The sequence below is a fragment of the Protomyctophum bolini genome (assembly GCF_963924005.1).
Source record: "Protomyctophum bolini genome assembly, chromosome: 20".
Lineage (NCBI taxonomy): Eukaryota > Metazoa > Chordata > Actinopteri > Myctophiformes > Myctophidae > Protomyctophum > Protomyctophum bolini.
In genome coordinates this window covers 24,867,153-24,889,308 of record NC_137881.1, presented here as the reverse complement: position 1 = coordinate 24,889,308, position 22,156 = coordinate 24,867,153, and the positions used below count along the sequence as shown (strand labels likewise).

Here is a 22,156-nt window from a genome sequence, read left to right as displayed (position 1 = left end):
CTCTCCTATATGGATGTATAACTATCTCGGACAGAAAATGCACAATGCTTTTTTTCACTCCGTCAGTCACGCTAACCATATATGGCCGTCAGTCCATCACGACTTGTGACACGCTCCATACTGTATATGGTGGTCTCCATATATGAAGTTATTAGTATACGTTATTAGCGCAGCCGCACACGGCAGCCAGAGTTCTCAACAGGCCCGAAAATTAAGGCCCGGACCTATACCTGCAGGGCCCTCATCAAACCCTGTACACTCAAGACACTGCCCCCGCTGCCACCCTTAGATCTCCATATATGGAACTGGTTCTGACATTCCATAATGCTGATCGGACCTCATCAAACCCTGTACACTCAAGACACGCTCCATATTGCCAGTGCCAGTCTGCTGTCACCCAGGCTGATGCGTGCACGCGACCTTGCCCTCAGGGCGTCTTACTGGTAGTTTCAAAGATGGTATTACTCAAAGTGTTTAATGTAACACAGCTCTGTTTACACCATTATTTTATTCCTATTTATATTCAATATGTATTTGTACACATTGTTCTATCTTGATTGTCCTGTTCCACTTATGCTTTGGCAATGTAAACGTACGTTTTCTCATGCCAATAAAGCTCCTTTGAATTGAATTGAATTGAATTAAGAGAGAGAGAGAGAGAGAAAGAGAGAGAGGAGATCTATCGGAAAACTAATCTAATCTAAATCTAATCTAATCTAATCTGTACGGACAGAAAGCTTGTATCTCCAGATTTAAACTAACTAACAAAAAAACAAAAGAATAATCAAAGGTTTTATGGTCATGATTCACCAGAATCCTGGATGGCTTGATTTGAGGCTTCAATTATTTCATATTAACTAGTCCTTACCCCATCGAAGATAGATCACAGCCTATTATTGATACTGTACATGCATTTTGAGTGGTGCACAAGTGGTGCACAAAGCAAGCAAAGCAAAGTCTCTGCCTCTCGCTCACACGCACGCACGCACGCAGCTCTGATATCAACAACGACCCCCATGAGCAGATATGTTGTTCATGTAATCATGAACAACATAACTTCAATGCTTCACACCACATATATCACATGATCGTCAAAATTTACAATCCATAAATCCCATTATAATCACAGAATCCCCCATAACAGAACAACAATCACATACAAACACAGAATTGCCCATTACAGAACTAAATGCCACAGGGAGGAGGCTATGGGGGGTGGAGGTAATTTGAGCGCTGACATCTGACCAACCACTGTGTCCGCTATAGTACTAGAGTGAACCAGAGCAGTGACTGCTTAACAAGGACCACCTGATCGTGTAAGTGAGTTAACTTGCAGCCAATGAGAAACAGACGGACTGATTAGTCAAAGAGTATATATCAATTAACTATTAGTATTAGCGAATGAATGGGGGTTCCACCACGAGAGATAATTAGAGGTGACCTCCTCCTGCTGTGCTGGATTTATATGTTTTTTGGTAAATCTCTCTGGGAGAAAACTGAATGGGGATTGGATCGATGGAACCGGAAAATGGCCGCCACGGCTATGCCACATAAACAGTTCCAGAATGATAGAAGGTTTTTCGTTCAAAGTGCATGTGTGATCTCGTCCTAAAATGAAGGACAACGTGTCATTTTTGTTGCCATTTCACGCGGATCTCGCCAGAGTCTCCTTTGTCACTCCCAAGAGGCAGATATAATTCTCTCAGCGTCTGACGTGATGTGTCTGGGTCACAAACAGGTGGCCTGTCCTTGTGTCTGGGTCACATACAGGTGGCCTGTCCTTGTGTCTGGGTCACAAACAGGTGGCCTGTCCTTGTGTCTGGGTCACAAACAGGTGGCCTGTCCTTGTGTCTGGGTCACAAACAGGTGGCCTGTCCTTGTGTCTGGGTCACAAACAGGTGGCCTGTCCTTGTGTCTGGGTCACATACAGGTGGACCAGCTGTCCTCGCATGGCTTTGACTAGACGACACTGCGGATCCTACGCTTCAACGTGGAGTCATTTCTTAAATAAATAAGTCTGTCTCTCTACAATGTAGACATTTAGCAGGTCTAGCAGGCCTATCCAGAGACTTACAATTAGCAAGGTAATCAGATGCACAGAATGCAGGGAGACAGTGTGTGTAGTGCCTCAAAAAAAGTGTGCGTGCGTATATATATATATATATACACACATACACACACACACACACACACACACACACACACACACACACACACACATATACATACACACATATACTGTATATACACACACACAGCTGAAATCTAACATGACAAAGATGCTTTCCCAGATGTAATGGGTTCATCATGGGTTAACCTCTGGTTGACATTTGACCTCTGAGGTCACAGACAGAGAGAGAGAGAGAGCGAGAGAGCGAGAGAGGCTGAATACAGTACTGTAACAAGTTACAACGGTCCAAACATTTCGGCAGCCTCTCTGAGAAGAGAAATGGTGTCATGAGTGTAAAAACCTCTATTAATTATAATCAGTAATAATAGAAGGATATCTGTGTCTGTGCCTGGCCTCGTTCTATCCAACCGCAGAACCATGGATATGTCTCCAGAGAGCTAAAGACACACTCCGTGATATCAGGGTATATGGAAGCTGGCATATATTGTTGATTTTGTACAGCACATTTTGATTGAGTTTAGTCATAGTCGTTCGAGTAAGATTTCATTTTGATTTTGTCATATTTTAGTCATCTGAAATGTTTGTGTTAAGTCCAGTTTTAGTCGACTAAATGTTTTGTTTGTTTTGAAATGTTTTTATTTAGTTTTCAATGGAAGCACAGCGACATGAAGACCCAAAGATACATCCAACGTTTCTAGCTGCTTCAAAAGACAGCTACAAAGCTACAACAAAGAGCTGGTTTCAACTTCAGGTACAAACAAATACTCTGTGTAGCGTTGTCGTCTTTGTATCTTTTGCATCTGCCAGCGTTAATGGTGCATAATAAAAAGACAGGAATATGTTTATCTAGAGGTAATGACCAGTGTTCCTTTGGCTCATACTGGACTGTACAGTGTAATGAAATGTGTTTATCCATCTATAGGGCCATTGTTTCCGAGCACCGCAACCTTATATAGCCATGATGATAGTGGATGGAACCTTTGTACCCCTCACACTAATGACTGGCTACAAATTGCGCATCGCGCATTTTCAGCATGCAAATTGCAAACAAGTGAAAAATGACTTATACTGGATCTCTTGTCCACTATTCCCTTCCTAACATTTTAGTCTTTATTAGTTTTTATACGAAATTGCCAATATATTTGGTCTTAGTGATCATAGCTAGTAGTTTTCATTTAGTTTCCGTCAGTGAAAAAAGGTAGTCGACAGACATTTTCCGTCATAGTATTAGTTGACAAAATCAACACTGATGCCTACCAGCCTTGCCAGATTCTGTGAGAGAAATAAGCAACCATGTCTATGAAAAACAAACCCAAAAGACGAGACCATTATAAGGCCACAACAAGAACACTTTAACACCAATATGCATCGGCTATTTGAAAACAGCTTACAAGCTTGTAGATCTGCAATTTTCAAACAACTCTTCAAGAAATAAATATGTTGGCGCCCACTGGCCTAGTGGTCCAGGCACATGCCACATATAGGCTTTGGCCTGACAGCGCGTCACGTGTTTGAGTCCGGTTCATGACGACCTTTGCTGTATGTCTCTCCCCTTCTCTCTCTCTCCCTCTTCCCTGTCATTCTTCACTTGATACTATCAATAAAACAAACAAAAAAATGTATTCAAAAGAATACATTATATTCATTATTATCTTTTAAAGCTTTTCATTTTCCCAAAAAGGTTTTTGAAAAAAAACCACTATCGGTCACCTGAAGCAGAGACGTGTATTTTCAACGAGTCCAGCATTCATTAGGAAGACAATATCAGTCACCAGAAGCAGAGACGTGTGTTTTGAACGAGTCTAACATTCATTAGAAGGACAATATCGGTCACCAGAAGCAGAGACGTGTGTTTTGAATGAGTCTAACATTCATTAGATTCATTAGAAGGACAATATCGGTCACCAGAAGCAGAGACGTGTGTTTTGAATGAGTCTAACATTTATTAGAAGGACAATATCAGTCACCAGAAGCAGAGGCGTGTGTTTTGAATGAGTCTAACATTCATTAGAAGGACAATATCAGTCACTATAGAAGCAGGGATGTGTGTTTTCAACGAGTCTAGCATTCATTAGAAGGACAATATCGGTCACTAGAAGCAGGGATGTGTGTTTTCATTTCAATAAGTCTAACATGGCGTAAAATGGCGTGAGATTTATATCAAATAATGAATCAAGCAAGTTAATAACAGTCTGGGGTGAAACAGAAGCCTGAGTACAGTGAGTAGACGTTAAAATGACCCCAAACATGTTTGAAAGTGGAAACATGCCTTTAATGAGACAGCTTTAATTGAGTGGCCCTCCGGTTACAGTAAAGCCTCAATCCTAGATATTCAGCGAGCCGTCCAGAATGACAGACAGTGGTGTGTGTGTGTGTGTGTGTGTGTGTGTGTGTGTGTGTGTGTGTGTGTGTGTGACAGTGTAGCGTCTTTCTTTAAGAGCCTAACTCTGTCATAAAGTGTGTCACGCGTGAACCTCAGGCTACCAACGACCTACTGTAGGCGTGTACATGCACGCACACACATTTTAATTCCTTAATTGAGTCCAGATTTATAGTACATTACAGGCAGGGCTCCGATATGTTTCTGTTGCCTCTGATGTGTAAAAGAAATCTACAAAATAAATGTCATTATTTCAACTTCCCTATAAAAGAAATCAATTGGGTGTATTACATTTTTTTTTAGGAAAGTGACAAAAATCTTTTTTTTTCATGAATTTAAATGTAGGGGTTAGAGTCGGGGACAGCCACCTTCCAATAGGAAGTGACATATAAAGGATGTTTTTTTATATATATATTTAATTTGATATTATCTCAATTAATGTATTGTGCACTTTATAGTACACATGTATATTGTATAATATATAATATAGTATAGTATGTATAGTTGACATAGATACTCCACTGTTACATTCTTAGTTTATACATGATTACTTTACTACTTTTGATATATGTAATGTTATGCCATGCTTTTTGTTTTTGCTTAAATGTATGCCATGCTTTTGTTTTTGCTTAAATGTACGGTAAGTTGCTCTGGATCAAGAGCGTCTGCTAAATGCCTAAATTGTAAATTGATTAATTCGACCACACTATGACATGACTACAGTGAAAAGTCTGAATACTGAATAGTGTGTTTTTCATTGTGGGACTGCAATTTGAAGGACACACACTCGCCAGCTGGGAAGATCAACATACATGACATACCATACATGCCTTATGGTAAACACACTGCCACAAATAGAGAGAGAGAGAGAGAGAGAGAGAGAGGGAGAGAGAGAGAGGGAGAGAGAGAGTCAGAGAGAGAGAGAGAGAGAGAGAGTCTATGAGACAAGACAGATACAGTACCGCGTGGGGGGGGCAGGGTAATTGAGGGATAGATTAATGGACAGACTGAGAGGCCACAGGGGATGAGAGAATACAGAACAGACTGATAGAACGGAGAGAGTGAGAGAGAGGAGAGGATGAAGTGATAGAAGAGAGAGAGACAAAGTACAAAGTTCTCACATTATTTCTTTACGGGGGAAAGATTTACATATTGATGTAGCATTAATATGACATGAGGTTCTATAAAGCAATAATGTAAATCAGGTTGGTGCCGTGGATGCAAAACAGTTTATTGACAGAAAGGTGACGTCTGAGACAATAAATGTTTGAGAAGCACTGGGTTAACCCATTTAGGATTGAGAGCAAAGTCTTCTAAATGAGTGAGCGCGTGAGCGCGTGCGTGCGTGCGTGCGTGCGTGCGTGCGTGCGTGCGTGCACACTGACCATGTTGCCTCCACCAGTCCAGTAGAGGTAGAATCCATCGGGGTCAACCTTCAGAGTGATCAGGGTGGGCGAGGTGTTCGACTCCTGAAACACAGCATGTACAGGGTTAATAGGCACGCGCACACATCTAATAAAAGGTTCACTTGGTTATCAACTCTCCATAAACAACTACACACTTTAGAAACAGGCCCAGAAACTACACTTTTTTTTGTCAAATACATTTTTATTAACAGGTTATGAACTATTATATTGGTACAGTACTTATATATATATATATATTTATTTTTTTAACGTTTTTCCACTACTCCCGCCAGACATTTTTGTATAAGCCCCATCTCAAATACTAGTGGGTCAAACTGCACAACCAATATATCAATTTGAAGCTATATGATTCCCTACTTTCATATGACATGAAAAAACGAAAATGAAAAAAAAAATTCATGTTTGCTCACATATTCTAATAAGAGACAGAATGCGCCATATCAGCACCTCAGTGTCTTATTGTCATATTATAATACAGACCCAATGCTTTTTTACTTTAAAAAAAATAACCAGGACAATTTCGTAGTGAATGTTGAAAACCCGGATACGGTAGTGTTTTGGAGATATTTGTCGGGAATAGTGGGTGAACAGGCAGCTTGAAAAGAGGTATGTGGGAGGGAGGATGACTGATTTAAGCAGTCATGCACACCTGGCCTGAGTCAAACTAGAAGTGGACTCAGGCCAGGTGTGACTGCTTAAATCAGTCATCCTCCCTCCCACAAGGGACAATCCCAGAACAGTGGGAGCGAGCATGTTCTGGTGTCGCTGAGAGCAGTGTTGATTTCGTCAACTAATACTATGACAAAAAATGTTCATCGACTATGTTTTTCCACTGAGAAAAACAAAATGGAAACTAAACTAAAACTACGCTATGGTGACTGAAACTAATTATATTGACAAATTCGTCAACAGATAAAAACGAGGTTAAAATGTTAGGAAGGGACTAGTGGACAAGAGATCCAGTATAAGTCATTTTACACTTAAAATCAGTCATTACGATGGCATCAAGGCCTGCCAAAATACATTTTCGACTAGATTTAGTCGACTAAAATCTCATGATATTTAGTCGGCTAAAACTAGACTAACACTAAAACATTCCAGTTCAGATCAACTCTCTGATGATCTGAAGTGCACGGCAGTCAGCCGCATGATCTCAGGTCTGTTAAGGAGCCACGGCTTGACAAGAACTGATGTTTATCTGCTGTAAAAAGGAAGCTCTGTAGAGCAGAGACTACAGAGAACACTTCAGAACACTGCAGTGGTTTATTTCAACCCTTTTCATATCAAGGTCCATTATGTATTCAGCCTTTGAACCACGGACCACCTGATGATGACATTTAGGGCTCTATTTTGGTCCATGCTAAACCCCTTGTCCCTAAACTTCTTTGCCTTTCTTTACTATTTTGAAAAACATTTTGAATAGTAAAAAAAAAAGGGCAAAGAAGTTTAGGGATAAGGGGTTTAGCATGGACGAAAACATATCCCTTAGTCTCTCAGACCCAAAACCTTTTTTTGTCCACAATTCCAGAGATAACAGGCAAAACGTTTATCGAAATAATAATTCTTCTATATTCCCTAATATTGGGTAGTCTTCTTGAAAATTAAGTCATGCAGATGTTTAACAATAATTCAACTCTTGAGAGCGTAAAATGTAGTGTTTATTAAAAAAAATAAAAAATAAAAAACGTTTTCTCTAGGGGTAAATTGCAGATCGGCGATCGAGTCATTTGGAGTGAAAATTGTCCGATTTAAATCAGTGGCCAATCGATTAGAGCGCCTCTAATTGGTATTTCTTTGAGTGGTGCAATCACTCCAAGGAACAGCAATGTCTGTGATGTTCACCTATGTGTTTATATGTGTTGGTTAATGAGCACCAGTTTGAGTACAGTAGGGGCACTGTTAGTAGTAGTAAAGTGTGCCGCTTGGGATACTATTTACATTATGAAGATTTATTTCATAATTTATAGATTTTTGAGTGATGGAAAAAAGCAAATTAGCACAACACCACAGCGAGCGCCCCATTCAATTAAATGCAATTCAATTCAATTCATTGAGGGCTTATGGTAGGGGAAATAGGGGGAAATAGCCAATAAAACACCTGGACCTAGCATCGAATTCTCCTTTAACTCAACTCCTACTTATGTTTGTCCTAATCAAAACAAAACTTGATTTGTGACTTTAATTACAACTTTCATGTGCAGTTCTGTAGCTTCTGTGGAGACGTACACACACACACACACACACACACACACACACACACACACACACACACACACACACACACACACACACACACACACACACACACACACACACACAGAGTGGTATATATATCCTGTGACGTGCCGGTCCCAAATGGAACTCGACCATTAGTCAATGGGTAAGCCTGCCCCTCCCACCGCATACCCTACTAGATCATCAATTTATAAGAACTCGGACCTTAATTTATACACTATAGTGTGTGTGTGTGTGTGTGTGTGTGTGTGTGTGTGTGTCACGGTGTTTTCCCCACTATATCGTAGTTGGATAAACAAACAAACAGATTATGCAGTGTGAGTGCGTGTGTGCGTGCGTGCGTGCAGAACGTGACACAATCCAAACACGGACTCTAAAAATATCATTTCCGTGATGCTGATCACAGCAGATTAATTAATAATAGCGTATTCGTGTGCAGCCGGGTCAACAAAACGTCGACATGTAAACATTGGCAACGTAAAAGCCAAAAAGCAGAGAGGGGACGTAAACAATGATTCAGTGTTACTGTGTATTCAAGACCACTGGTTCACTTCAGGCCATACATGGGCAGCTGGCGGCCCGGGGGCCACATGCGGCCCCCACCGCCACTAAGTTAAACAGGCAGCCTGCGGCCCGGGGGCCACATGCGGCCCCCACCGTCACTACGTTAAACAGGCAGCCTGCGGCCCGGGGGCCACATGCGGCCCCCACCGTCACTACGTTAACAGGCAGCCTGCGGCCCGGGGGCCACATGCGGCCCCCACCGTCACTACGTTAAACAGGCAGCCTGCGGCCCGGGGGCCACATGCGGCCCCCACCGTCACTACGTTAAACAGGCAGCCTGCGGCCCAGGGGGCCACATGCGGCCCCCACCGTCACTAAGTTAAACAGGCAGCTGGCGGCCCCCACCGTCACTACGTTAAACAGGCAGCTGGCGGCCCGGGGGCCACATGCGGCCCCCACCGTCACTACGTTAAAGGGGAATACCACTAATTTTTAACATTAATTACTATGTCATTAATATGCCTTATTAGAGCTGTTGTGTGGAAATAATTTTTAAAAAAAAGTCCCCCCATTTGTGTTGCCTAGAACTGGAGGTCTGAAAAAAATCATTAACATGGTGAAGTACATGTGTATGTATGTGTATGTATTTCACCATGGTGTAATGGTTTTACATGGTGACGTTGACCAGGGGACACTGCACTGAAACACTGGTTTAGACCAGTGGTTTGCAACATTGTTCATATATCAAGAAGGACCATTATCTATGCAGCATTTGAGTCACGGAGACACGGACCACCATTGATGAGATTTAGTCTCTCGGACTCAAAACTAAAGCATATTTTGTTATCGTCGGATAATACTTCTACATGCTCTATTTGTGTAGACTTTAACAATAATATAACTCTTGAGAGCGTAGAATTAGTTCTGGTTGAGTGGTGGCGGTGTCAAGATTTTATGGCGTTGAAGAAACAACAGAGAGAGAGAGGGAGAGAGGGAGAGAGAGAGAGAGAGAGAAAGAGAGAGGATGGACAGAGAAGTCAGTCCATTTAAGGGCAAAAGTAAACAGGTTTTCTTTATCAAAGACATGAAAGGAACTAATAAAACTCATATGGATTCTCGATTACACGCACAGTCGCACACGCACACACACCAAGTCAACCGTGATGACCAAGGCAGTGTGCATGTTGAGTGTTGACCGTATAATGATGCAATGACATAATACAGCAAATAAATTATATATTGAATGAACAGCAGCCTCCTTATATCAGCTCTCTCTCTCTCTCTCTCTCTCTCTCTCTATCACTCTCTCTCTCTCTGTCTCTCTCTCTCTAGTGTGAGATACAGCGTTGATTTACAGGGGGAAGTCCATTCAGACGCACTCACACACGCACGCACCGTGTCGCTTCCGCAACATGTTGTGAGCTTGTATTTTCAGCACGCGGGAATATGCAGGATGAGATGTTCAGAAACCTATGCCTTCACAATAAAATAATCAGCTGTCACAAGTTGAAAAGAGAGATGGGCCGGGCATCATTGTTTTTCACATGGCCCATATGAGAAGTAGAATGGAAAAGGATTACAGAGAGGGTGGCATTTCACATTGCAAAAGGGTGCAGGAAGAGTGGGCATCTAAACACTGCGGGCACCTCAGTGTTAAACACTGCGGGCAACCTCAGTGTTAAATATTTTTTCCAAAGTATAGAAAAAAATCATTAAAAAAGGAATTCATTTGGAGAATGTTAATGGACATATTGTCGTTTTCACTTGTTTAATCTCAAAGGGGATCTTTCTCTGTTTAAGGTTTGGACTTTATTACAATAGGAGAATTCAACAATTTGAGACAATGTATTTCTTCGAAATGGAAATGAAAAAACGAGGTTTCAGAGAAAATAAATGTAGTTGTTTTTCTTGTCAAAATCGTGCAGCCCTACTTTCTTTTCTTTCTCTGAATTGAGGCTCAGATTGAGGTGTTTGATCAGAACGGCGATGTTAGCGGCTCATTACTAAATCCTCACTACCTCGCGGTTACAACATTAAAAACGGCGGATTAAACAATGAAAACATAACTCGTGATTGGGATCAATTCACTTCAATTAACTTGTGTAACTCGTGAAATTGTTAACGCGTCTGATGACTTATAAAGATCGTCTAAACAATAGCTTCAGGCAATTATGCGTCCGCCGGCAGGGAAGTTGCATCACCGGAGTCAATGGTGGCGGTCGTTGAGTTAAGGTCGTCCAGAACACAGGAGGGCAGGCCAATGGTCATTAGGATGCACACACACACACACACACACACACTACACAGACACACTTTGTTTACCGTAAAGGCCATGCACCCTGTGGCGTAATTACGGCCACAGGGTGGGGGGGTAGGTTGGTAATTGGTCCCCACACCCTCGTTAAGGACCAGATTAAGAAACACTGAAAGCTCTCCTGCCTGCCTGCCTGCCTGTCTGCGTGCCTCTTAGCAGTGTTTGAGTGGTGCTAACCACTCAAACAGCAATGTGTGTCTGTGTCTGTATGTCTAAGTACCTTTCTTTAACCACAAATTGTCACTGTTACACCGACACAGCCACACACCCACACCCACACCCCAAGTATTCTCATATCTACAAGCTCACCTTGCAAGTACAGTACAGTACTGTACGGTACTTACAGTACAGTACAGTACCACTCACTTCAGACGGGTCTGATTTTTTCTATTGAGCTGTGCTTTCGTTGAAATGTACCCATTCTACATACTGTGAATACGATCAATCAATCAACAAGAGAGAGAGAGAGAGAAAGAGAGAGAAGCTATATGTATTGTAAGCCTATAGTGACGACAGCACAAACCACAGCTAACGTTATGTAAGTGAGGAACTGATAAGAATGAATGCTGTTCAGTCCAACGTGTGTGTGTGTGTGTGTGTGTGTGTGTGTGTGTGTGTGTGTGTGTGTGTGTGTGTGTGTGTGTGTGTGTGCGTGCATATGTGTGTGTGTGTGTGTGTGTTCATGTGTGTGGGGAAGTGCGCGAGTCAGAGCGTGTACGAAGGTACAAACATCCGTGCACTCTCTGACTAACATTAACAACCACGAGAGTTCAGCTGCGAGAGTGTGTGTCACGCTCAACAGAGTATACAGTACATGCAAACTGTGTGTGTGTGTGTGTGTGTGTGTGTGTGTGTGTGTGTGTGTGTGTGTGTGTGTGTGTGTGTGTGTAAGGCTGATGGCATTACCTAACCTTTGGACTGCAGAGAGAGAGAAGGAGAGAGAAGGAGATAGGAACTACTCCACCACATAATAACAGACAGACAGACAGACAGACAGACAGACAGACAGACAGACAGACAGACAGACAGACAGAGGTGCTCAACCTTTACCATGTCAAGGACCCCCCATCTGAAAATAAGTGGTTCCAGGGACCCCCCAGAAGCAACGATTTTAGTTAAAAACATTCACTCTGAAAGAATATATTTTCAAAGATTTGCGCAACATATTTCACAATAATAATAAAAAAATAGCAGATCTACAAGCTCATAGCGTGGCACTCTACGAGCTTGTAGATCTGCTATTTTTCAACAGCTAAAGCATAACATAATGCTTAAAACACCAAAAGGGGTTCCCGTCCTGAATGGGTTAAGACTTGTTTTCCACAGCCAAGTGAGGATGGAGAATGATCTTGGCATCCTCGTAGCCGTAGTCTATACCGATACATCCACACATCCAAACAGAAAGGTCCACTCTGATCCAAAATTAAACGACATTTAATATTGGGCGATGATATGATATATGGTGATAAATATCGTCGAAACGATACAATGTCTCCATAATATTATGCCTTTTCAGAGATATCGTGTATATTATCGTGATACAATGAATGCACATTTTCCATAGTTTTGGAGCCAGAAGGGATAAGAGTTTGGGACCTGTGGAGCGTTGTCCCGGCGTTTTTAGCGAAGGTACTTGGACGGAGCGGAGAAGGGAGGAGACATGTGAGAATTTTGGCTGGTTGAAGACCAAGCGAGCTGCGTCATTCTGGATCAATAAAGGCTTACGTGCACATTCCGGTGAGTGGACCAGGGGTGTCCACTCAGTCTAGATGAGGGGGCGTGTTCACTCAGTCTAGATGAGGGGGCGTGTCCACTCAGTCTAGATGAGGGGGCGTGTCAACTCAGTCTAGATGAGGGGGCGTGTCCACTCAGTCTAGAGGAGGGGGGCGTGTCCACTCAGTCTAGATGAGGGGGCGTGTCCACTCAGTCTAGATGTTTATATCTATGCATGTGGGGAGAGAGAGACATGTGCATATCCCAGGGAGAGAGAGAGACGGAGGAAGTGAGGGAGGAGTGCAGCCAAAATGACTCTGTACGTCAATCACTCTTCGCCCACACTTCACATGTGGCAGTGGTTGACCTTCCAACCTCTCTCTCTCTCTCTCTCTCTCTCCCTCTCTCTCTCTCTCTCTCCCCCTCTCTCCATCTCCCTATCTCTCTCCCCATCTCTCGCCTCCGATCGCCCCCATTTCCCCAGATTGTCATTGTTCTAGGTTAATTCCTATTCCTCCAGATCACGCCAGCTGCAAAGCTTGTCAGCGTGACGAGGCATAATGTGTCTTGTGATTCATGTCTCTCTGGTTATCGGAGTATAAATTAATTAATGCACAATATCCTGGATCAGTCAGTGGCTCTGGCAAAATCACATCCAACGACGACAAAATATGTTTTCGTTTTGGGTCTGAGAGGCTAAATGTCAATGGTGGTCCCTGGGTCAAATGACCATTGGACTTTGATAAATAAACAGTTGAAAACCACTGCCCTAGAATAGATCAAGTGTTCCAAAACTTTTCAAGCCCGCCCACCCCCCCACCACACACACACACACACACACACACACACACACACACACACACGCGCGCGCGCAGAACCAGTGTTCCAACGTTCAGCGGGAAATAGCAGATCTACAAGCTATACAACAAGCAACACAGAGTTGACCTCACTTTCTCTCTCTCTCTCGTCCGTCAACTTGTCCTCTGCTGTTTCTCGAACTGATGTTAAGAATCCTTCACACACTGCTGTCTGTCTGTAAGTCTGCAAGTCTGCATGTCTGCCTGTCTGCCTGCCTGTCTCACCCTCTATCTATCCATATATTCATCTAGATCAGATATATACATTAGGCAAAATAAAAATATATATTATAAAAAAGTGGTCAAACATTTGGCTTTTTTTTTTAAATAGCTCTAATCTACGGTCAACCACACAGCGCCTCTCAGACACGCCCCAAAACAGAGTGCTGCTACAAAGAGAAAGGTTAGAACACAGATGTATGCCAGTCAAGTAGCAGGATAGGGCCGCTGCACTCATTCCTGAATCCTGTCCTGTGTTTTATAGAACGCCAGCCAGCCAGCCAGCCAGTCAGCCAGCTAACCAGCCAGCCATTGCCAGCCAGCCAGCCAGTCAGTCAACCAGTCAGCCAGCCAGCCAGCCAGCCAGGCAGGGAAACCAGTCAGCCAGCCAGCCAGCCAGCCAACCAGTCAGGCAGCCAACCAATCAGCCAGCCAGCCAACCAGTCAGCCAACCAGTCAGGCAGCCAACCAGTCAGCCAGCCAGCCAACCAGTCAGCCAGCCAGCCAACCAGTCAACCAGTCAGCCAGCCAGCCAGCCAGCCAACCAACCAGTCAGTCAGCCAACCAGTCAGCCAGCCAGCCAGCCAAACAGTCAGGCAGCCAACCAGTCAGCCAGCCAGCCAACCAGTCAGCCAACCAGTCAGGCAGCCAACCAGTCAGCCAGCTAACCAGCCAGCCATTGCCAGCCAGCCTGCCTGCCGTGGCATGGTGTCACACACAACCCAGCATTCCGTCGGCACTGCCAGGTTATTGTTTGCACAGAAATGTCTACAAGCATAGCCAAAACGGCAACGTGTGTGCGACAGAACACACACACACACACACACACACACACACACACACACACACACACACACACACACACCCCAACGCAACCAAAACAAGCGCAGAGCGAGTCTCATGCAGCTTGCAGTGAGTGAAATGTAAACATTGAAACCAAAACGGTTGTTTTCTTTTTTTTTCGTCCTATTTTTTGCGATGTAACATTTTCTTACAATCCCCACGAGAGAGCAGGCTTTAGTTCAAATGGCGTCATAGCTTTGGGAGTATGTTCGCACATTAACCCATTAGGACATGATTCCGTGTCTACAAATGTCTTCTAAAACGGTTTTCTGACAAACCTTATGTTCCTGTATCAGACTATCCATCAGTGGAGTGGTCAACGACCCCAAAAATGATATGTATTTGGCGTGCCGTGGACACTAGTGGAGTATTCATTCGAGTGTGCCAAAAAACGATTGTAACTCGATTGTAAGCACCAGGCACTGCAATAATAATAATTAATTGCATTTTTATAGCGCTATTCTATGCACTATACGTGCCTACTCAAAGCGCTTACAATGATTCATTCATTCATACATTGGGAGGTGAAGCGGCGAACAGTCGACGCCAGCGTCCACACTTCCCACATTCAAACACACACCAATGGTGGCGAGCTCACACCAACCGACTCATTGGAGGCAATGTGGGTTTCAGTGTCTTGCCCATGGACACTTCGACATGTGGACAGGAGGAGCCGGGATTCGAACCGCCGACCCATGGATCATTGGACGACCTGCTCTACCTCCTGAGCCACAGCCGCCCTGTGGGGGTGTGGAACGTGTGTCGAATTTGAAGTCTGTGGGAAGAACGGTTCTCGAGTTATGTGGATACCGGCATACGTACGTGCACACGTACTTATACATACGTACACACAGAGCTGAGACGTGGTGCATGTATAGTTCGATGTACAGACTCGTTGAATCCCACACCCCAAACATAAGATGACTTTGATGCAAAGGTCGGGTTTAACAGGAGCAGTTCACCCAAAACATGACTAATTTTCTATCAGTCACACAGCCCATGAAGCCTTGGATTCTTGGAGATTGTTTAGTTTTTCATCTCATTCCAGAGACAATACTTTAATAACCAGTGGATTAATCTCCAGTAGGAAAATATCCATGGATTCAAGGCTTCCATGGGCTGTGTAATTGACTTTTAATTTGTTTTATCAGCAGTGAATTTCATCATTGTTTATACAGTACATAGCACATTGTGTATATTGCGTATAGCTTTTTATTTTTGGCCTTGACCCTGCCTTATAAGCTGCTTGCATCTATTTCTATATGTATTATTATACTAGACCTGTACGTGCCTGTCTACTTGGGAACGAGGGAACCTAATGATATACGTTGTCATAGCACCCGTTTTAGCTGTCAGCCGGTGTCCCACATGGAGATCTGTGCCTGTGTGTGAAGACTGCAAACTGAAAAGTGTACTTGGCAATCAATTCAGCCCACTGGCAGAGCCTGATTGGTTGAGCCTCAATTGGCTGAGGCAGAGGCTGGAAATTGCACAGGTGAAAGGAGTTGGCCTCATTAGGCCCACTGGCAGAGTCTGATCAGAGCCTTTTGTGGTGGTTCTGGAGAACTGAATTCTAGTGGGCTTTAATTGAATTCTAAGTGAATTCTAGTTTGTTTTAATTTAATTCTATGTGAATTCTGGTGGGTTTGAACTCAATTCTAACTGAATTCTGGTGGCTTTTAAAATAATTGAAAACAGGCTGGGGTTTGGGCGAGGCGGTAGGCGAGGAGGGGGGGGGGGGGCTCTGAAAGGAAAGTGTGTGTGGGGGGTGGGGTGGGGGGCAATTGTTTGGCTCCAGCGCTCTCAACAAGCTCAAACAGGAAGTCATTCAAAATGAAGCACGAACGGACACACACACATACAGAGCATAACAGCTGTACGCGCGCGCACACACACACACGCGCACATAAGAGCTCACACGAGGCACAAGAGGACGAGGCTCAATTTGCAACAAATTCCTCTGTACGTGCCCACGCGTGTGTGTATACATGTGCGCACGCATCCCACAAGTGCAACTTATGCTGTGTCACTGACTCACTGGACAGAGGCCTTTAGTGATTGCACAGTCAAATCTGTGACTCCACACGCAACCAAATGGACCCGCAACGCTGCTTCTAACTCACTGCAACCAAATGGACCCACAATGCTGCTTCTAACTCATATCACTGACAACTATAGGTCTACTGAACATACAAATTACGTATCTCACATTCACGTTAAGCATGCGGCAAGCAAGAAAAAGGGGATGGAAGGGGAGAGGAGAGGAGAGGAGAGGAGAGGAGAGGAGAGGAGAGAGGAACAGAAAGATGGACATCAGAGTTATCATGTAAAACAAATTGGATTACCCTCAGGGCTGAGGGGGGGGGGATTCGATTTCAAATTCCCTGTTGTTTTTAATCATGTCCTCTCTCTCTCTCTCTCTCTCTCTCTCTCACACAGTGTTGTCTCTCTCTCATTCCTCACCCACTTCATTTGTTACTTTCTTCCCAGTGGGACTTATAAAAAGCAAGGGAGAGAGAGAGAGAGATGAAAAGAGGCGGCATAAAAAAGAGGCCACATGTTTTCTGACTGTTTCGCACGCTTGTGCGTGCATGCGTGCGCGCGCTCTCTGGGAATTCCCTCTCTGCTGCTGTGAAGTAACAAAGTACATTTACCCACATGCATGTACTGCACTACTCGTATACTATTTCAACATACTTTTACTTTGAGTTCTCATACTTCTAACTCCACTGCATCTCACCAGAGGTTGTACTGGTACAATGGTGACGCGTTGCACCCCGGCCTCTTAAACTTAACAAAAGTACAAGTACTTCCAAAACCTGACAGACAGGGACAGAGACAGAACGAGACAGTAAATCAACACGACATGTCCTGTTTGCATAAAAAGGCTCTCACACTCGCACATGCACACGCGCGCACACACACACACACACACACACACACACACACACACACACACACACACACACACACACACACACCATCATGTGAGTGAACTTTTTTATGCTCACTCTTCCACACAATCCCATATTGTTGGCCTGTCATTCTCACCAGTCAGTCAGTCAGTCAGTCTGCTGCCTGCCTGCCTGCGTTAGGCGCTGTGTTTCATCCTATCTATATGGGAACTTGTAGCATTGTGAACTTGTAGATGTGCTATTTCTTGGGGCAAATCGATTTGTGTAGAGAGTGAAATAACAGTGTACCAAAAGCACTCTTTACAGGTCTGTTTTGTCAACTATAAAAAGGCTTTAACCCATTTAGGACTGAGAACAGATTCTACAAATGTCTTCTAAATCATGACAGTTTTTCAGTTTTTCTGAATAATCAGTGTTTCTATGCCAGTGGTTCTGAAACTATTTCATGTCAAGAACCCCATAAATGATATGTAATTGGCCACAGATCCCCATCTGAATATATGTTGTTCCCCCCCCCCCCCCCCAGAAGCAAAGATTTGAGTTCAAAACATTCACTCTGAAAGATTATTATATTCAAAGATTTGCGCCACATTCATGATTTTTTTTAAATAGCAGCTGAATTTGCAGCTCAACAAAAGCTAAATTGATCCTAGTATGTGGAGGACAATTTCATAAAATCTCCACGATACGATTATTGTGAGCGTTGTTTTTTGTTCTGTTTTTAGCACGATAAACGATCATATCAATTATAGTCCGATACCTCAGTGGTTTTTCAACCAGTGGTCCATGAGGGGGTTCCGGGTGGTCCCCAGCTAAATGGAGTTAGTAACCAAATGGACCCTTATTAGATAATGTAACTCTTGACCATTACGCTCTCAATAGTTAAATTATTGTTAAACATCTGCATGACGAGAAGAATTGTTATTTCGATCAACGTTTGCCTCTTATCTCTCCTAATGGTACCGACATCAATACAGCATGGAACTGTGGACAAAATCTTATGCAATGACAGAAAAATATTCTTTAGATTTGGGGTCTAAGGCCCAAACCACACCAGCTGCAACACCTTGCAACTACTCGCAACTCCTTGCAACAAAACAAACCACACCAATGGAACTCCTTGCAACTTAAACAGACTTTTCTCTAAAAGAGAAAACCTGCACTCACGGAACTCATGTTTTAAGGCACTCTTAATTTATTTAATTGTTGACATGGTATGCTGCAGAGCATGGTATGCTCCTCTGCATACCATGCTAAATAAATTAAGAGAGCCTTAAAACATGAGTTCCGTGAGTGCTGGTTTTCTCTTTAAGAGCACTCACGGAACTCATGTTTTAAGGCACTCTTAATGTATTTAATTGTAGACATGGTATGCTGCAGAGCATGGTATGCTGCTCTGCATACCATGCTAAATAAATTAAGAGTGCCTTAAAACATGAGTTCCGTGAGAGCTGGTTTTCTCTTTTAGAGAAACTTCTGTTTAAGTTATTCACCCGGTAAGAATGCTCAAGAAGTTTGAGACTGTTTGGAGTGGTGCGGGCTATACCTTGATAAAATACTCCTTGCAACTGCCATAATGGAATAATGGTTGCAAGTAGTTGCATGTTGCAAGGAGTTGCATGGTGGCCCTCTGGTGTGGTGAGGGCTTTAGAGGCTAAATGTCATCCGTGGCTCAAATACAAGAATAAATAATAGACCTTGACATGAAAAGGGTTGAAAAACACTGATCTACCTAGACAGCAGTACAATACTAGTACCTACAGTATATCACAGACTCTGGGTCAGCCATAACCACCACTACAATATCTACCTATATCACTGATCCTGGATCAGCCATAAGCACCACTCTAGTTAAACAGCTCTATAATACTCTGCCTATTCACTGACTCTGGATCAGCCATAATCAAGTTACGCAGCACTACAATACTAATGTTTGCTCTTGGTAAAGCTGTTAATTGGGCATACAGTGGAAGAACACACACACACACACACACACACACACACACACACACACGTGTTTGACATCAAAGATAGAGAAGCATAGTTAGATAGTTAAGAGCTCATATCGGTCAGACAGACCTGTTAATGATTAATGAACGAACACACACATTTTTACAATGAGCCATTTCTCTCTCTCTCTCTCTCTCTCTCTCTCTCTCTCTCCCCACACCCCCCATATGTTTACACTGCCATGGCAATGTCAAAATGAAAACAATAAAAAACAAAAAAAACAATTCTCTCTCTGTCTCTCTCCCCCTCTCTCTCTGTGTGGCACATGCACACAAAAACAGTCATTATGGTCAAAACACACACACACACACACACACACAGTCACACACAGTCACACACACACACACACACACACACACACACACACACACACAGTGTGTGGGTTCAGAAACATGCGGAAGAGCGAGTGGAGAAACAGGATTCCACACATCCAGGAAGAAAGCTTCTGGTTTCACACATTATGAAAACGTAACTAAGTACATTTACTCAAGTACTTTTAGTTTCACACACCATGAAAACGTCAACACAACACAGTAACTAAGCACATGTACTCAAGCAGAGTCATATTTTGTCCTTTTTACAAATTGCAGCATTTAACTCCCATTTCACCAAATATGGTTGTAGATAATATTCATGTAGAAAATGTAGCCTATCTGAAAGAAATAAACAACTGACAACTTGAATATTTGCAAAGTATTATGCAAACAACAGCGCAAAGTTGCAGTTATAAATTATATATATTATTTTTTTAGGCAGGTGGTCCCTGGGGGGTTTGTGTATTCCTCTGACGACACACACACACAGGTCAAAGGTCAACACTGTGGTGGTTTGCGACGCGACAATGAGTAGCCTAAACATTGTAGGCAAAACGCTAGCCCCGCTTGGAACCTCGCACGGCTCACAAATTAAAGTCGGTCCGCGACTCCTCTGTAGCAACGTTCGTTGTAGCTGTGAGAGAGTGTGTGTGTGTGTGTGTGTGTGTGTGTGTGTGTGTGTGTGTGTCTATAGTCCATGCTTTCTTCGTGATTTGGCTTTTTTTTTTCGTGTCCTCCCAGTGCCACCCCACTGTCCCCCCCCAGTGCAAAGTAAAAAGCACATGTGTCTCCACAGTAAGCTGAATTATAAAAAGTGTGAATGGAGTTTCTAGGTAAAAAAAGTATAGTGCTGCTTTAATGCCACAGGGAAAACTCCGCTTCACTTGGCTTCACACAGAAGAGCAGTTTAGGGCCTTGACACATTGCCAGCACCGGGATTCAAACCCAAGACCTTCAGCTTGCCAGGCTACTATACACGACCTGTTGTTTACACATAGACAGTGTCTTAACCCAGAGAGCCACCCATAGGAGGCCTATATGTTTCATCAGTTTCAATTGAAACGGGCCTCCACCCTCAGGGGGGCCTCCAAGCTCTGACTGACTGACACATCAGTCAACCCCCCCGCCACCCTTGGCCCTCTCTCTCTATCTCTCTCTCGCTCACTCTGCCTTGCCCCCTATTTCATGTTATTAACCTGGGTAGAATGTGCAGCATTGGGAGGTAAAAGGGCAGACACTATATTGTGAAGGGACGACAGGATGAGGAAAGGTGTTGTTGCTGTAATTGTCGATAGAAATGGCTGCGCACAATATTGAACAGTGCAAACTATTTGTGTCAATATGCCTGTATCAACGGAATAAAATGTCATACACTTGGTCTTGAAACGGGCCTCCAGATTCCTAAAGCCGTCCCGTGTGTGTGTGTGTGTGTGTGTGTGTGTGTGTGTGTGTGTGTGTGTGTGTGTGTGTGTACTGCGTGCAGTGAAAAGAGGGGAGGTCTGCAACCCGCCCGCTTAGCTCCTCTATGATTGGCTCAGCTGCAGCTGTAAAGCCCTAACCACACTCCCTCTTCCCTGCCAATCTCCACTTGAAACTGTCAACATAAGACAGAAAAGCCAAAAACTAATCTTAAAATAAATAAATAATAATAACTAGAAAAAGTGCCCCTCAGGGCACAGGTCTCCACCAGGCCAGGTCAGGTTGTGGCCTCCTGGTGGCGCTATAACTAAAGAATACATCGCATGGATGCACCTGGGACATATCCTCAGTGATGTATCCTGGGGTCAACGGGGTTTCGGGTCTACCAACATCAACATCATACCCCTCACGCAGGCGACCCAGCCGGGGTTGATCAAATCCCGACTTACGTCCCAGTAGCTATACCCTCGATCAGACCCAGCTCTGTGGGTTGACTCCTGTCCGGGCCTACGAGTGCAGAACATACTCTCTCCCCATGCCTTCGGCCTGGTGGAGACAATAATATATATGCAAAATAGATATTGCAAATAGATAGACTGATAAGACAGTGTTGCGCCCCTAGACATAATATATGTATGTGTGTGTGTGTGTGTGTGTGTGTGTGTGTGTGTGTGTGTGTGTGTGTGTGTGTGTGTGTGTGTATATATATATATACACACATACACACATATATATAATTATGTCTAGGGGCGCAAAACAGTCTATCTATTTGCAACACCATGCTCAAAGTTTCTAGTTTCACACATTATCAAAACGTCAACACAACACAGAGCTATGTGACGTAACTAGAACACCCTCAGTGCTGGATAGTAACC

General features: G+C 43.5%; 1 protein-coding gene across 2 annotated transcripts in view; it reads right to left on the bottom strand.

Moving 5' to 3' along the window:
* LOC308335789 (1-phosphatidylinositol 4,5-bisphosphate phosphodiesterase beta-3-like) overlaps positions 1-22,156 on the bottom strand; it is a 71,997-nt gene that overhangs the window by 44,876 nt on the left and 4,965 nt on the right. For both annotated transcript variants that reach the window (XM_080792988.1, XM_080792989.1), the window contains exon 2: positions 5,897-5,980. In XM_080792988.1, coding sequence (XP_080649114.1) covers positions 5,897-5,980 — 84 coding nt within the window. The remainder of the gene's footprint in view (positions 1-5,896; positions 5,981-22,156) is intronic.